This window comes from Papaver somniferum, chromosome 4 (assembly GCF_003573695.1).
Source record: "Papaver somniferum cultivar HN1 chromosome 4, ASM357369v1, whole genome shotgun sequence".
Classification (NCBI taxonomy): domain Eukaryota; kingdom Viridiplantae; phylum Streptophyta; class Magnoliopsida; order Ranunculales; family Papaveraceae; genus Papaver; species Papaver somniferum.
In genome coordinates, this window is record NC_039361.1 from 152623676 (window position 1) to 152641476 (window position 17801).

At 34.9% G+C, this 17801-nt stretch overlaps 1 protein-coding gene across 1 annotated transcript; it reads right to left on the minus strand.

The window, feature by feature from the left end:
- Positions 1-5397: 5397 nt before the first annotated feature.
- On the minus strand, positions 5398-7920 carry LOC113271603 (mitochondrial import receptor subunit TOM20-like). The gene is made up of 5 exons (XM_026521499.1): positions 7701-7920; positions 7505-7586; positions 7217-7386; positions 7014-7124; positions 5398-5957 (listed from the first exon to the last, which is right to left on the minus strand). Exons 1-5 carry the CDS (start codon positions 7761-7763, stop codon positions 5934-5936), a joined length of 450 nt encoding a protein of 149 aa, XP_026377284.1. The 5' UTR covers positions 7764-7920; the 3' UTR covers positions 5398-5933.
- Between the last annotated feature and the right edge of the window lie 9881 nt (positions 7921-17801).

Consider the following 17801-nt stretch of genomic DNA (forward strand, 5'->3'; position numbering starts at 1 on the left):
ATCATGGCGCAAGATTCAGTACAGCCTGTGCAATGGCCTTGGCTAGATTTGGTCCAAGTCAGCCGATTTAGCATCTGACTCAGACATTATCTATCTGAATAGCAGTTAACTGACTCATGACTGATCCAACCAGTTCACTCGGTACTGACTCAGTCAGATTGTATGATTTGACTCGATGACCTTACTAGTTTGACCGGTGATCGGTGGACTTTGCTGGTCACCTGGAGTTGTTTTCCGACCACCTTTCCGGCCAATTTTTGGGACTTCTGACGACGTTTTGGGGCATAATATTTACATGGATTTTTCTCACACATGGGGTTGGTGGACTACTTTGGTATGGGATTTTGGAGGCTTAGACCTAATTTTGGAAACAAGAAGATCTATAAAAGAGAAGACTTCTACAACTTTTATAACATAACACATATTCTATTCTACTTGGAGAGAGTCGGATATTCTAGGGTTTGCGTTGGTTTATTTTTATTTTTATTTATTGATTAATATTATTAATATGTTAATGTTGATAAACTCCATAGCTATGAGTAGATAATTTTTTAATTATTGGTTAAGGATGTAGTCTTATATCTACAATTTGTGTTTGATTTATGCATTAGTTTTCTCTCTCGGTTATTGTTTAAACTTATACCATTTTAATAATCACATGATTGATGTATTGTGATAGGATTTAGATGTAATTGAGTGACCAATTAATTGGACTCACATATTTATCCATAGCTATTTTAGGGTTTTCATCGAACGATAACCCTAAATACGAGTAGCATGATATGATTACGGTTTGTAGTGATACACTCTTGTGATCATATGTAGTGTTTAACCTTTGTCCGAATTTTTATGCACAATGTATGACAATTGCATTGATTTGCCTTTTTCTAAAACTTAACGCTCATAGGAATTGAACTTAATTAGCGCAGGGCGTTAGGTTATTCTTTAGGTAGAATTCACGTCCGCAGCGCTAATGTGGATGTTGATGAACTTATGAATTTGATGGAGTATCTTTATCTCTTGGTACTCGAGGGCTTTTGATAAAAAAAAAAGAGATTAAATTGTAATTCTAATCATATATGCAAGCATTTGTTTAAGATTGAAGATGAATTCCTTGACCATATTCTGAACTTTTGATTATTCTCTATTATTTGACTTTGTTTTTTATTTAATTATTATTGTTTTCATAAAAACCTCCCTTGGTTACTTCAGAATATGAAAACATAATAACAACAATAGCCTCTCTGTGGGAACGATCTTTTTTACCTAGTACTTCATTATATATTTTGTGAGTGAGAAAGGCGTAATTATTTTTGACGCATGCGACAGCGATTATTGAACCCGTCTGGGAACCCGTTGGACGTAGATTCAAGCCATATCCACCTGGTATAAGGGCTGAACGATTGGACGATATCGATTTCCAAGATGAATGTGAGTAGGATGACTACTTAGATGCATAATAAGAGGATCCTAAAGATCATCTCGAAAATATTTCTGAGGAAAACTTCGAATATGATTCTGAAGAATAACTTGAAGAAGGTTCCGATCGTGAAGATGATGACGATTATGACAATTAATTTTTACCAATCTTGTAATAGCTGAACATATTTTGATTTTTTGTAGGTGTAAATTGTTCTAGTATTTCAGTTTTATGAATTTTGGAAACTTTGCTTGTCTCTTATTGAATGAAGTGTACGAACGTCCATATGCCTCAACCATCATGATTCTTCTTCAGGAAAAGTTTAGCTTGTTTATCCTGAATCTTGAATAAGTTGAAGCGAACATCCATACAGAGAAAACGACATATGACCCGTCCTTAGATTCTTCATCAATTGCTCCAAGTTGCTGCTTTGCACAAGGCAGAATAAAATATCGATATATGAGCATACTAAGTGGTCGTCGAGCGACTATGAGTGTTATGAATCTCGTCTAGAAATTTTTGCTTTCACGCCATCAACTTTGGAAGTTGAGTGTAGAGTCTGTATATCTCAGCTCGTATGTATGATTGATGCACCCTTTTGGTATGTTGTAGAAGAGACATAGAAGAACATCTTTCGTTAAGGAAGCATTGCCATGTTCCTCAACCATTGGTACTTTTTTCTGAATCAATGACCTGAAGTGTGTTGTATCGCATCTGTAGAGGTGATGAGAACATCTTGTAGAAGACTTTGACTTGTGCCTTTCTGCCATGAAATATTTGGGAAGAGTCTCATGTTTTCGCGTCCACCCATCTTGGTATAAATCATTAGTGCTGGGAGAAGTATGATCCATCTAGTAACATTTCGTAGAGAATGGACAATTGATGAAGCCGGTTGAGGATATTGCTCTTAAGACCGTTATCGATGTTGAGATCACGATTGATTTCACTCCAGAGATCCTTGTTGATGCTGAGACCATGGCTGGAGTTGCTCCAGAGACCAAAAAAGCTAAACCATGATAATCAACGTAGCCTTTGATCCTCCATTCAATGATCATTCACGAATTAGTTGGTGGGTTGAGCACTGTGAAGAAGAAGGTGTACAGGAAGTTCAACCCAAATTCTCCTGAACAATATAACTTTACTGTGAAGTGGCTTTGTCATGGAATCGATGTTGTTTCAGCAGATAGCAGCGACAGTATCGATTCTGGATGTGATTGGTGAGGAGAATAAGTTCCTTAGTCGTGCAAGGTTTGTGAAGTAGAGAGGTTCCGTTCAAGGTTTGTGATGTAGAGAGGTTCCGTCGATGACGTTTCATGGCATCATATCAGGTTAGATTGACTTGTTATGCAGATCACATTTATTGAAATCGATATGAATTGATCTTTCCGACAAGATCAAGTCCCCAAGTGTATCCCAGGGGTGTTCATCTGCTTAGCAGAAATATATATGTTGAAGGAGTTTGTGCCCTCCATGGATGAATGACGTTTCATTTGCTTCAGAAGTCTTTTCATGGTGATAGTGAAGACTTATCGATTGTAGTTCAGTTACACTTTGATCGCCTTGGTATTGAATCATTGTGTCAATATGAGAAACCGAAATCCTTGTTTAGGGACACATCTCTATGTCAATTCATTGTGTCAATAACATAGATAAAATGCTTTGTTTCATAATGGTGTGTTCAGGTGTGTCCACCATGTATGTTTCCATTTGGTATTACTCTATTGGTCTGGTGTTATTGATTTTGTTGTTAGTTTTTATTTTGCATATAATTATTTGTTTGATCGACTGTCCATAAAAATTATTCACTGACAGGTGAGACCAAATTTGAAACATTTGAAAAACAAGTTAGTGGACTTGTATTATGAGATGGTTGAAGTATTGGGAGATGAACCTGTTATGGGCACGAAGGAAACTATCACTAGAATGTTCACTGAAGATAATGAACCTTTACCCATGCATCATTTAACTTGGATGATTTTGATGATAACGGACATGATAAAAGTTCATATACGTCAGTAGGAGTAGCTACATCTGCTGGAGGAATGGGTAGAGGAATAATTTTTGGCCGATATATGTTAGCAGGAGGAATGGACAGAGCTAAACCAGGCGATATGCGTTCTTCGTCAAGCCAACCAGGTAACAATTTCGAACATCTTAATAAACAGCGTACACGTTCGATTGCTGCAACTTTGGGCCAAGAAATAAATGGATTACATAAAGAAATTGGACGTGTTTCAAGTGTTATGGATGAGAGAAATTAAATGGTTAAATCATGATTGGAAGAATGCAAGAAGGCATTGGAAGAACTTAACTTGAATACCTATACCAGATTAGATGCAATCAACTGGTTGCTACTTGACTTTGAAACAAGGAACTTCTTGGCTTTGAGTTTTGACAACCGAAAACATGGGTACAGATGAATTTGAATGTTCCGGCAAGCGATTTTTAGTGGTAAAGATGCTACTTTCAGCTATAAAAATATCTATAAAGACAAATTGATTTCTTATTAGCTTCTTTCTATTAGGAATGTAAAGGCGAAAAGGTTGGATAGAAAATAAGTCGTACATCAGTTATTCTTTAGTCACTTATGTTATTATTTATTTTGTTTTGAACTTATGGATTAAGATTTTGATTATTTGTTTTGTCTTGAATTTATGGATTAAGATTTTGTTTATTCGATGATAATAGTTTCTTATAATTATCTTTTCGTTTTGGTTAAAATTTTGTTCTCTAATTTGCAATTTTATGTCATACTATGATCATGACTTATCTTTTTTAACTTCTTTGTATGATGAGCTAAGCTTGAGATGCTACTTTCAGCTAGCTAGGGAGTTTCTGTTTGAAGCTTCATTTCGATCGAGATCGGCTCTAGTCTCTATTTCATCAGTTTTTGATTTTTTTTATACGAAAAAATTAACCAAACAACACGAAGGATTCAAAACTAGAATTTTCTCATAATCCTAGGATTTTAAATGAGATGCCAAACAAGACGGGGAATTTCAAATAGAGGATTTATCATTTTTACGGGATGTTTTATTTGGTTACCAAACACGCGTGGAATTTGTTTAAATCCCAGAGCTCCAAATTCCATGTGGTTATAAATCCTCAGAAAATGTAATTTCTGCATCCAAACACACCATAACTTTAGATTTAGTTATAAATACCCAAAATCAGAAATACGCATCCAACATTGTACGAGTTGGATTTTGGATTTTAGGTCCGACAACCTATGATCTAGAAACACGGGATCTCACACCGTCTAACCTATAGGCACAACTTCCAGGTCGTTGACCAGGATGATACCTACATAACATGGTGTCAGATCAATTTCTCAACCATCATGATAAGTTTTTCCTATCGAAAAGGAAGGCCAAAAGGAAACCATCCTTGCAAGTTTCACATGCATAATTGTAGCAATTGTTAGTCTTGCCGCATTTTCATTCATGAGAAACTTTCATTGTTCCACCGATAATATTAGTTGTCAGATTCCATTCGGTTATTGCTCACCAGCAATTCAATTGATACTTGCCACAATTCCACCTCTACTTATGATAAAAATGAAGACCGATGAAAGAAACGATCCATGATAATCCGAATGGCAATACTATAACCATATATCTGATTTAAAAATAATTTTTCCCAAATAAAATTACGCCAAGATAATAAAATAAAATATTCTATCAATCCACCGTATTTGGAATTTTATAAGAAGTTAGAAAACTTATATTATGCAAATTTAAGGAAATCAAACAATAATCACTATCTATATAAACCCATGCAATTAACAAAAAATTCTAATAAAAATCTACTTCCTATAACGCATCGCTTTAAAAAGATATTCATTGGATGACATAAACGAGATCAAGAAAGAATTATTTTTTTTTGTAACTTACACGGTAAGATATTTGAAGCTTATTTATTGGATAAAATCCAAACAAAAGGAAAAAAGTAGGTGTATAAACCATACATAAAAAAAAAAAACAATAAAAAAGGGTGATCCCCGACTGAGTCACATTATATATTTCTAACACCAATAAATCTGACGGCCTTGCAAATCATTCTTCCCGATTCCTGAGGATGGAGAAACCTGATTTCTTGAAAATACAACCCATGCATGATTTCAATATGAAGAACAATTCAACCTAAAAAGTAATGCACGGGCATAACTGGGAGATTCCAAAATAAAAGAGTTTATGGTATGAAATGGGGGTACAGACTTAACCCATTCACCTGTGACATTGAACTTCCTACTAAACAGCTACAGCATTAAGATCCCTACCAATAAAAGCAACTTTAAAGAAAGACAAACACTAATAACGACAGACAATCATCTAGAACTGTTTCATTAAACCAGCTAATCTGGTCATTAGTTTAAAGAAGGTCAAAGAAGAAACTACTTTTTTTGCATCTCCTCTTAAGCAGACAGTTGAAAGGCCTTGAGTTTTGATCCATCTCACAGCTTCAAAAAACGCAAGACTTTCCGCTTCCTCTGCTTCTCTTACTTGTCCGGATACTATTCTGCAGCCTTTGTAGTTTCCTGTTATATCAGTCATGACAAATACCAATCCCAGATTTATTAGTATTTGGGTCAAAAGATGCATCACAATAGACAATGGAACAATCAGAAGGAAGATGATCTTGAGTTTCAGTTTCTGAGGTAATAGTCTGATGAGACTGAGAAATCTCAGAGGATAAGGCGGTTGTAAAATCAAGACTGCATTCTAATAGCATTTCTGGCCACAGATACATAGTTTACTTGTTTATCTTGAAAAATACTAGAACACCTCCCCTTCCATATAAACCAAGCAGTTGTAAAAATAAGAGTACCTATTTGTTCTGAGCTACTGCCATTAGTTAACCATTTAGTAATCCAATCTTTTATAGAGATATTGCTACCGGAGTCTTGAAGAACCATGCTGAACCATATACCAAACAGATGTTGAAAAACTACAATGTAAGATGATATGCTCAATAGATTCATCTAGGTTATATCATTACACATGCTGCATGCAGAGTTTGTTCTGATTACGAATAAATCTAACTAGTAAACACTCGAATGATATTATATTTTCAAAACACTTCCAAAGATTTGAATCTTAGGTAAAACATGAGTATTCCGGATAGAGTTGTAAATTGGCACAAGGGAGCTGTTGACAGAATTACAGAATTACTACAAGGCCAGACTAGTCTATCCTTTCCTGTTACAGGGATTCGCCTGTTCATAATTTTTTGACTATTTTCTCTAGTAAAGAAAGACTCAATGAGGCTGGAATTCCAGCTCATGTTGTGCTGGTCTATAAAGAAAGCAACATTATGATCAGGGTTAGGATAGGATATCCATAAAGGAGAAGAAGCATTTTGAATCCAGTTATCATTACATGCACTTATAGATAGACCATTCTTAACTTCCAGATTGAGTGATGTTTAATGATATCTAAGCAAGCTGAATGCATGGGCATATCTGAAAGCTGCACTAATAATATTGAAAACAGATGCAATCCAACAAATAGGCATTCTAGCTATAGTTCAAAAGGTGAATCCGTGATCAATATCAAGTGAGGCTTATTTGTTCTTGAAGTTACTGAAGTTATACCTCTGCATATGAAGTGGAAGAGTTTTTTGCTCCTGCTGCCTGTTGGGCTAAACATGTCTTTACCTCAACAATTGATTCCAAAGACTTGAGATATATTTGATCCTCTGGTTCCTATAAAATAAAACACACAGCAACTCAATTTTCTCAAAGCACACTCGCAATAACATTAAAACTATGCACTGATAAAGATAAACAATTGATACCTCCATTAATGCTAATTCATAAAATTCAATCGCTCTATCAAAATAAATTGCAGCTACATTGTAGTCAGGAGTAATTAATCCACGCTCCTTATAGGCGTTACCCAACCACCATACTGTATTGGGGTTAAATGGATCTTTAACCAGTGAGTGCTCAAGTTTGGATATAGCCGCTACAAAATCATAGTAATTATACAAAATCAAACAATGTAAAAAACTATCAGTTTGACTCAATTCAATGCTGAGAAACTGTTCGTGCTTGTATAACTCCATCAAAAAAAAGTTATATACCTACTATGGCATTGGTCTTCGATTCGGCGTCAGGTTGAAATTGTGTTAATTTCAATAATAATACTCCCCATCTAGTGATATCCTATAAAAACAAAAAAAAACAAAAAAAAAAACAAAAAAACAAATTTCGTATAAAATCAAAAGAAAGAGATAAGAAACTGTAAAAGACAAGTATGAATTTTATTATTATGCTTACATCGGAATCATCAGGATCAAAAGTGTGATCTAGATCGTATTCGGAATAATCCTTAGTCTTCATCTCCGTGCTTTTACCCTAATTCTTCTTGATGGTTTGGTTTTCCCCTAAAATTTCTTTTTTCTGAAAGTGTTAGGTTTCGTTTCGTTTCGTCTTGCAGAATTTCTTATTTAAACTGTTTTTAATAAGTGTAGAAGTTTCTGACGGTGGAAAACCCACCGACTCCGAAACCGAGTAATAAAAGGGCGTTAAGGATTTTTTTGTTTTTTAATGCCTATGCGGGCTTATATTAGTATCAAACTATTAGATACTAGATGTTGCGCCCGTGCGTTGCACGGGCCTAAATATTGTTGAGAAAAGTATACTTTGGTGTTCAGATGACTAAATGGTACATACTTCACATCTTTGTCTATAAATATATGATGGGAACTGGGAAGTATTTTTACATGATGGGAAGTAAGGTTTGTCAGTGGTCAATGACTCAATCATAAAATGGATTTAGCTTACACAGTAGGGCATACAAACACATGATTATATTTGGTGATTTATTATACAGTCTAAGAAGAAAATGAAAATCAAAATACATTTCTAAATAGACACTTCTAATCCAAGTACCAAAAGATTATCCCGACTTCGAAGACAGTATAGGAAATACATTGCAGCAACTTATATATTTATATTAGACGGAAAATTACACCTTCACAAATCTACTGGTCGATGTGCCTGTACATCCTCACACAGTATAAAAAATTCCTATACACAAACTACAGGCTTGGGGTGATCAGCAGGTGACGGAGCACTCTTTCTGGTTACAGCCTGATCCTTTATGGTTCATACTGTTGTTGTCTTAGCAGGTGAGGGAGTATTCTTTTCTGATTTTGACCACTTGTATTGGGGAAGTTGGGAGAAGTTGATGACGTATTAACAGGAATCCTCAGCGAATGAGTTACAGCATGTGTGTTGAAAATGACCACCGCGAATTAAAGTTTGCCCCTCACCAAGCCGTTGTTGTAGCCTAAATGCATAATATTTGCTGTCGTTTCATCAACACACCATCTTTACCTATTTTCACGTTCTTGTATGCAGTTTCCATGGTATAACCATCTTCTCCATAGGGAAATTGCATTGGCATATAACATGGATGTATTTCATTGATTCTAGTATAACCATTGTTCTTATGTTCAACAATAATGTCCCTGTATACATCATCATCAGTAGGATTTTGTACTATCAAAGCTGCCACTTCTGAACACGTTGGTAGATTTTACTGCCTAGCATCTCTTTCTCGTCGGCTAGACACATCTCCCAAAAAACATATCTCCCACAACTTCTTGTCTGATTTTAGACAGCTGCAAAACAAAATTCAGTTGGTTTGAGCAATCACAGAAGAAAAAACAACCGAGGTAGCATATAAGAAGAAACTAATTGATACGGGACTCACCAAATCAACCTCAACTAATGGTTCGAAAATCAGTCACAAATAGTTGTATCCCCTTATCCGTTATCAACATTAAAAAACATACAACTATAAGTAACAAAACTTAGAAGACATAATGGAGAGAAAACCCATAGATGCCATTCGCAAGAGAGAGTGGGGAGTGAGAGCCCAATATGCAGCAGCAACAGCTACAATTTCAAGTCAATCAATTAAAATCATATTAAGAGAGTGGGAGGCGAGAGCCAAATAAGCAGCAGATGGAAGCAGACATGACTAATCTCCTTATTTTCTTCAGATGTACATTCGACAACTACTTGTTCAATTAATCTATGTTTCCAATTTTGTTACCATCGATCTGGGGTAGTTTGCCGCTGTAGTGACCAAATGCAAATACAATTTCCTTAATCTTATGTAAGCAGTATTTAGATTTTTCCGATGCCAACCATACTGCCCATGCAAATGATAACGAATCTTATGTAAGCAGTGTTTATATTTTTCCGATGCCAACCATACTGACCATGCAAATGATGACGAATTTGATAACATTTTAGAATCTAAGATCTGAACTTACGAACTCAAACACCTCTCAAAGCCATATGAAACTTAGCAGTATAAGAGTCGACCCTAATTTTCTTGAAACACATAACTAATAATAGTACCATAGCACGACAACCTACACAACCCAGAACAATGATTACTGTTTTAAATTGATTATGGTATGGTATCGATACATCTAGTATCAATGCTTCTCAAAACAGCGTACGTTAGATGTACATAAACTAATCCAATCTGGTTAACAACCATTCCTTCTTCTACAAACTTTATAGAGCATCACACATGTGAGATTGTATCATATCTTCTTTCGAACCCATTGTAATCTAAGATTTCTTTTGGTCTAACTTTCAATGTGAGGCCAGCAATTTATAGAGCATCACCCATGTGAGACTGTATCATATCTTCTTCCGAACCCATTGTAATCTAAGATTTTTTGTAAAAGAGCAAAAACCTACTTCTCAACCCATTGCCATATAAGAATTTTGAGTAAAAGAGCAAGAATGTAAGAATCCAAGGTACCCATTTATCAATAATTCATGCAAAAAGAACTAAATCAAAGGCCTTGTGACCTTTCTCCAACCCTTCAAATTTTCTGGCGAGGCATCTTCAAGAAACATGATCAAATAGAAATTGTGACTGATGAAGAATCAAATAGAAATTAAAGCGGTGACTGAAGTAATGAAATATAAACTAAATCGCACAACTGTAAACACTATAATAACTTCAAACGTGTGTTAAGATTCAAAAAAAAAATTGAGTCATTACCCAGTTATCAAGCAAGGTTTATAGAGATTTGGTACGAATAGTCGTGTTGCTAGTACTCTTACATCCCTTTCACATTTATCACCAATCTGTAAAACCAGAAGAAAAAAATAATAAGATTTAGTCAGTACATTTATCAAAACATTTTTTACATATATCAAATATTCACCATAAATCTAAACATAGACTACAAAATCAACTTTTCTGTCAACACAAATCATAAATTGATGACATCAATTAGGCTTTGCACGTGCTTCAATAACTGGATTGTACTTCTACTGTGAGCTAATCCGGAGTTTACCACTATTTTTAAGGAACCCATATTTTTCCATACTAATCCAACTGAGAGTTGCTCTTTAAAATGTTCCATTACAATAGCCATGTCTTAACATCAAATGAAACAAACTTAGGTTTGGTTTTGCAGTTCGAACCCATTTGAGATATGGTTATAGAATACCAAACTCCGGACTCCAAGATTGGTCGATAAAATCTAAGCATAAAAATTGGGGATACCACTAACATAAGGACACCCTGGATATAAGTTGAATCTGCAAGTTTACCTAAACTCAGCAAATACGGTTCAAGATGAGTACGTCATCTGCAAGTTTACCTGGTAATACCTAAACTCAGCAAATACGGTTCAAGATGAGTACGTCATCTGCAAGTTTACCTGGTAATACCTAAACTCAGCAAATACGCTTCAAGATGAGTACGCCATCTGCAAGTTTACCTGGTAATAAAAAGAGATAAATCAAATCATATCATATCATATGACCGGCAAACATTTCCTTTGTTCTCTACGTATGTTCCTGAAAAGAAAATAAAGAAGAAAACTAAAAAGAATATAAAACAGGTTTGGATGTTGTTGTAAAAAACAAAGAAAAAAAAGATGAATAGGGAAAAGAAAAGAGGCAGCATACGTTTCTTTCTGCAGTAAAAACGAAGGAGAATAAGCAGAGGGAAATGGGAGATTAGGTTTTTACTTTCGATCTCACCGATCAGGGTATGGGTTTGGTTCTGCGAGTAGGTTTGATATCTCGAATTTACCACATACATATCCCGCAAAATTCTCAAAATCCTCAATTTCTATTGGTTGGGGGTCAGGAGCTCTCGAATTCGAGCTTTTGGTCTAACTTTCAACGTGAGGCCAGCAATTTCCACTCAAATTATATATACAATATCATCAATTTACAAGAAATTGGAAGGGAGTCTAGCAACAAGCTGAGTTCCAACCGTTTTTTGATGACATTAATCTATGGAAAATAAAATCTCCAATTTTAACATTTGCATCATTAGTAGCCGTATAATTACGAAGCCTTTTTAGGAATTTGATAGTGTCTTCACCGACCTCACCTAAAATAGTGAAGGAAAAGACTCCTAAACCAAGCCCACGTTCCGTGCATTTCTCAAGATATTTAACGTTTTTGCGATCAACAGCATTGGCAAGGGCCTGCCCTGGGGTAAAAGCATGTACTCCATCACCCGTGAAGGGAGAGACACATGTCACGTCCATGCACACATCACGCCTATCAATCCAATTAAAAACTATAATGTCCGAGGGTCTTAAGTCCAAGCCATTATTGGAGAGGAGACCCAAGTCGACTTCCTTTCTGGATGGAACACCTGCACGGTAACACATGTCAGCGAACGTGTCACGAACGAGATCATGACGAAACTTAAGCCCAACCTCGTTGACATAATGTAGAGAGTGATCTCCAAATATATCCATGTCTCTACCACAACAAGGACAAGTACTCCCCTCCTCAAAAAGTAGTATACCCAGTCTATAACACATAACCGCGCTGAATTGTCTTGGGCCTATCTTCTGTTTAAGACCGTCAACTGGAACAGACAGCAAGTAGCCTTGCGCATGTTTAGTCCTGTTACATTGCCACAGAGCAGCATCACGTGCAGAAAAATTAAAGTTAAGGGGTAACTCTTTCGTCACAACACTAAAGTATTTAACCCATAGAACGCATAGATTTGGAGGCGGTATGATGGATACTAAGTGGTGAATCAGCAATACCACATACTTGATTTTAATCACTTATAGCATCCTCCAGACTAGGAATAAAACCAGACACATCTGAGTGACGCAAGATATTATTCTGTTGCCCAATAGTTTGCAAGCTAGACGCAACATAGCCATATTGCATAGTATCATACATGGTATAAACACCGGCACCCCCATGATGAATATTTAAGGTAACTAACCTTTGTTGAAGCTTACCAAATCCTGGGCCATCTCCCGTGACCAAGTGTTGAAGATATGTCATCAAACATCATCAAACAAAGGCTGAGCTTCACTCAAATGTGCTTGCTTGGCAGTACGCATAGAGAAATAAATCCTAGAAACCCCCGTGCAATTGCACATAAGAAGGAGCTCACACTGTGGGTCTTTAAGATTCTTGATAGCATCCATTAAAGTTGTTTCTGAACTCTTTTAACCACAAACTCTCTACAGAACTGGTCATTCATACTCACTGTCCACCTAACAATTTTACGTCATCTGAAGGTCTGCTAATGTCATCTGAAAAAACACCTAGCAACAAGCCTCTATCGTCAACTGTAGAGAAGCATTAACATCTCTCAAACAATAATAAATATACATATATTTATTTAATTAACCAAGGCACCAAGCAATGTTGGAACTAGATAAAATATGATTTTATAGCTAAAGCCCCGACTAATTGTGTTGACCCTTTATATTTAAAGAGACAATCAACGAAAAAAAATAGACGATAAATAATCAAATTGGGCTAAATTACACTTCGCAACATTTATAGATGTGATAAAAAAGTGTCCCAAAATTATTTAATCCTAATTTAGTTATAAGTTGCAACACTTAAGATGTTGCGAAAGCGTTACAAGAATTCAAAAGACTAAAAACGGATTTGAACTAGAACACCGCTGCCACGGTGGAGAGGGTCGACCGAATTTTTTTTTTACTTAATATAAAAATATCTTGTTTCCTGAAATAGAAGGAGTACATCATATTATTAGTTGCAACGGAAAATTAGTTGATGCATAAACCAAAATATGGCGTCATAATTTGTCATGCATCCTTTGGTGGTAATTTGCATAATGACCTTAGGCACAATTTTTGAAAATTCTGCCTAAAGTGAAAGTATAACTTTTCTTGAAATGGAGGGAGTACATCGTTTTATTAGTTGCAACGAAAAATTAGTTGATGCATAAAATAAAATATGGCCGCAATAATGTGTTATGCATCCTTTGTGGTGGTTTGCATAATGGATATCCATTCAATTTTAGAAAATTGTGCTTAAAAGTCTAAATTTGATATTGTTGTTTGTACTCATTGTGTAGATTTTTCTAAAATCTTTCCAACGAGATAAAATTTGTAAAATTCCAAGGCACGGATTTTTAGATATGTTATATTCTAGTTTGCTAACCAATTATACCCCTGAAAAATAGGATACATAGGGAGTTATAATAATTAGAATAAAAGGAAAGGACATTTTTGGTTTTTTAATAGTAACCATTTCCAATCTTTTTATCAAATTGACACAAACTTCCCTATATGCTCACGTGAATATCTATTAGGGTTTATTAAAATCCTAACTAAACTAGCACTCCATAACTCATATTTATGGATAGGGTTTTAAAACATAATATTTCATATTCGGCACCATACACACAAATTTTCATAAAAAAAAACATGTCAATGCAAGGTTGACACAAATAGCCACACTAACACTCATATACAAATAATATTCATATTAATGTCATTCTAACCTGCAAGACTCATAAGTTAGTCGAGCAGGACATATTCATTTTATTTCGGTCCGACTTGACTCCTTAGCTAGTCAAGGAAGTCACGACAATATTTATTTTGTTACCCATTAGCAAGTCAAATATAAAATAAGTCTGCAGTCAATATACTTATTCAAGCAGGTTACTCGACTTAGTCTTTAGTGTTATTCAACACTACATTACATAAGACATCAACTATCACAAATGGGGGGATAACATTACGGTATCGGTCTGACGGTTTATGACATGTGGTGCAGCAGTTTCCCACTTAAGAGAAGTTTCTGGAAATGTCGAGATGCAGTAGATTAGAAGAGTGGGAGGTTGAGCAACTAACGATTCAACCTCGATAGAAGTGGAGAGCGGTTGCAACACCTTTTCCAACTTCTCCACTACAACACTACTCAACCATCGACAATTTCTTCCAAATCAAAGAGTCGAGTGGTTACAATTGCTATGGTGTAAAATGACAAGTTCATCAATTGAACAGAGATAAGTTTATGGGATATAAAAGTTTTTAACCCAGAAAAACAACAACAGCGGAACATGACTATTTTGAGTTTATTGAAACTCGGACATTATCACCATAGTTAGTCACTCAGACATCATACTCCTCTCACTTCCTCCCTGAAGACCGACCTTTCTCCTTCCCAATTTTGTGACTGAAGCAAGACTGGAGTGGCCATAGCTTTGTTTAGTCCAGGCCTTGTATAGATTAATCTCTTGAATCTAAAAGTACTTGTACAACACAAATATTTTAATGATTGACGTTTGAAGCCTTTGTTCACCGACTTTCCCAAAATAACCTTCAGATCGATTTTCCCCACAAACACCATGGAAGAAGGATAAATGAGATGTAATACACGCCACGACTGGTTAATTATGTATCCTTCCCCTATTACTGATTACTCCATTTCCTTTTTTGAAAACTTCATATAGATTTGCTACTATTTCCTTTCTTCGTTTTGAATTAAATAAAAATAAAATAATATCTGATTTAATAAGATTGAGATAATCGTTTGTTTTGAAGACCAATCAAATTGTTTTGTTACGTGCACGCTCTTTAAAGGAGTGCGCACAAAATTGGACTCTTAATGATTGACACGTAACTCAATACGTTATTGCACCTTAAAAAAATTGGGTTAAATTCCAAAGGTTGTACGAAAGTTTAAACCTCAAGGAGGTTTACTACCTACAAGCCTGGGTAGTTAGAAAAAGAAAGAAAGAAAAAAAAATCCCCACACCCCGATGCGGACGAGTTTCAAACTCAGATCACTGGTATCATCCCCCGACGACTTCACCATTGTACCACAGTGACATATGCCTATAATTCTCTTTAGCCACCTTATAGTATCCTACCGTCAATCTCACAATGGTTTTGACTTTTTTAATTTTTTTACATCAAATTTACATCTCATAAATTAATCAGACTCTAGATCCCACAATGTTGATAATAAAGACGTCGACTCATATATCGCTTTGATTATTTTTGGGGTTTGAAGATCAACAACTTTGTAGAAACAACAAGTTCAGTAGAAAGCGTATAAGATTGTTTATTTTAGAAAAGAATGAGTGCTTGGAAGTGCTTTGGGTTATGTGTCTTCTAGAAAAAATTGTTATGGAGGTTTATGATTGACTGTGGGATTTAAAGTGGGATGGATATAACTATTATATATATATATATAGCTTTTGTATTGTTCTTTTTGGAAGACAAAAAAATGTTAAATGGAAATAAAAAAAAAACTCATTTTCTCCTCATACTTCTTTCTTCAGTATACTATGCACACCGATGTATATTCCTGTAACGTTAATTGGTAGTACAAATGGTTAACTACATGGATATTTGATGTAAAAAATACAACACGTTAACAGACGAAAAGCTCGTGCGCGGTTAAGTGTTATTATATTCGATTTTTTCTGATGATTTTGCGGAAAACAACGACATCATAACATGATATAGTTTCAATTTATGCAATTAAATTGAACCTTATATCAATTAAGGTGTATATGTTAGCAGAATACTTATGTTAAATTGTATTTTTTGGTAAGTATGAGAAATGTGAGAATTGCAATTATTTAGTAATAATTTTATGTTTTTATTTCGTTATATGGTACTGACGGTTTAAATATCAAGAAAGCGAGAAATTGTTGCACGTTATCAACACGTACAAAGAGCTCGTGCGCGGTTAAGCTGTTAAGCACATAGATATTTGCAAAAAAATTTAACCCCAAAACGTGTTTTGGATAAAAAAAATAAAGGAGATTCGAGACAAATTAGCTAAATGGTATAAAATAAAACATATAATTACTACCGTCAATTATCCAGGATAAATGTTTTAAGGAATTTGACCAAAATACAGAATATTTTCATGCCACAACTTCAAATTGAAAAAGAGTTAACTCAATAGATTCTCTTAGAGACCCTTCGAGACTCTGGCTTCATGTGAGATCAAATTAATTCCCTTCATTCTCTAATATTGGTACTTCTGAATTTTCTGGTAATAATATTAAAATTTCTTAATTTATCAAACCATGTAAAATACAAGCTGAAAATGATACAATTATTCAAATCTCAAAGCAAGAGGAAATTTGGAATACTTTATAAAACATGAATCATTGGGGTGCTTCGGGACCTGATGGCTTTCAACCCGGTTTTTTATAAGCTAATAAGGAAATATTTGGTACAGATATTACTAACCAAGTCCAAGATTTTTTAAAACTTGGTAACCTTTCCCAAGAGCTTCACTTTACTTATATAACGTTAATCCCCAAAACACATACTCCGACGTATTTTATACCTATTAGGTTAAAATGCTATTTATAAAATATTAACTAATAAATTAAAACCTTTCCTAATATTTATATCTCCAAATCAATCTGTCTTTCTTTCAGGTAGATAAATCACCGATAACATTATAATCATCCATGAACTTATTCACTCTACGAAAACCTCAAAAGCAATAAAAGAATTATTAACTTTAATTATTAGACCCTTTTAAATTTTTGATCATTTGGAGTGGAAATTTTAGAAAATGCTTTACTTGCATTGGTTTTAACCAATTTTGGGTACGTTTTATAATGCAATGCGTCTCTACCCCCTCATTTTTTATTCTCCTTAACGGCTCTCCTGGTATGAAATTTACTATTTCCGGAGGAATTAGGCAGGGTAACCCTCTCTCGCCTTATCTCTTCCTAATCTGCATGAAAATTCTTTCTAGACTTCTAAAGAAAATAATTAAGCAACGCAAATTGTATGGTATCAAAATTAATAAAAAATACACCAAATATTTTCATCTATTTTTTACCGATGATTGTTTTCTCTTCACTAGATCTGACTTAGGAGAAGCAAAAAATCTCCTTGAAATTCTTAATATTTTTGGGCAGATAAGGGGTCAAATGGTTAATCTTAAAAAAATCTGGTATTTATCTCAGTGCCAGGATCCACGATAAACACAGTAAAATAATTGCTAAAATTCTAAAGGTCCCGTTATTAACGAAAAATGATAATCTTGGTACCCCTTTATTCTTTGATAAAAGAGAAAAGAATTTTGAATCCCTTTTTAAAAAATACTATA

Bases quoted from the DNA above. Each gene is read 5' to 3' on its own strand.
- LOC113271603 (XM_026521499.1), bottom strand. From the start codon at position 7,763: ATGAAGACTAAGGATTATTCCGAATACGATCTAGATCACACTTTTGAT. The intron at 7,587-7,700 runs GTAAGCATAATA...TTGTTTTTATAG, and splicing joins TTGATCCTGATGATTCCGAT to GATATCACTAGATGGGGAGT. The intron at 5,958-7,013 runs GTATAACTTCAG...CTGATATAACAG, and splicing joins CTTCCACTTCATATGCAGAG to GAAACTACAAAGGCTGCAGA.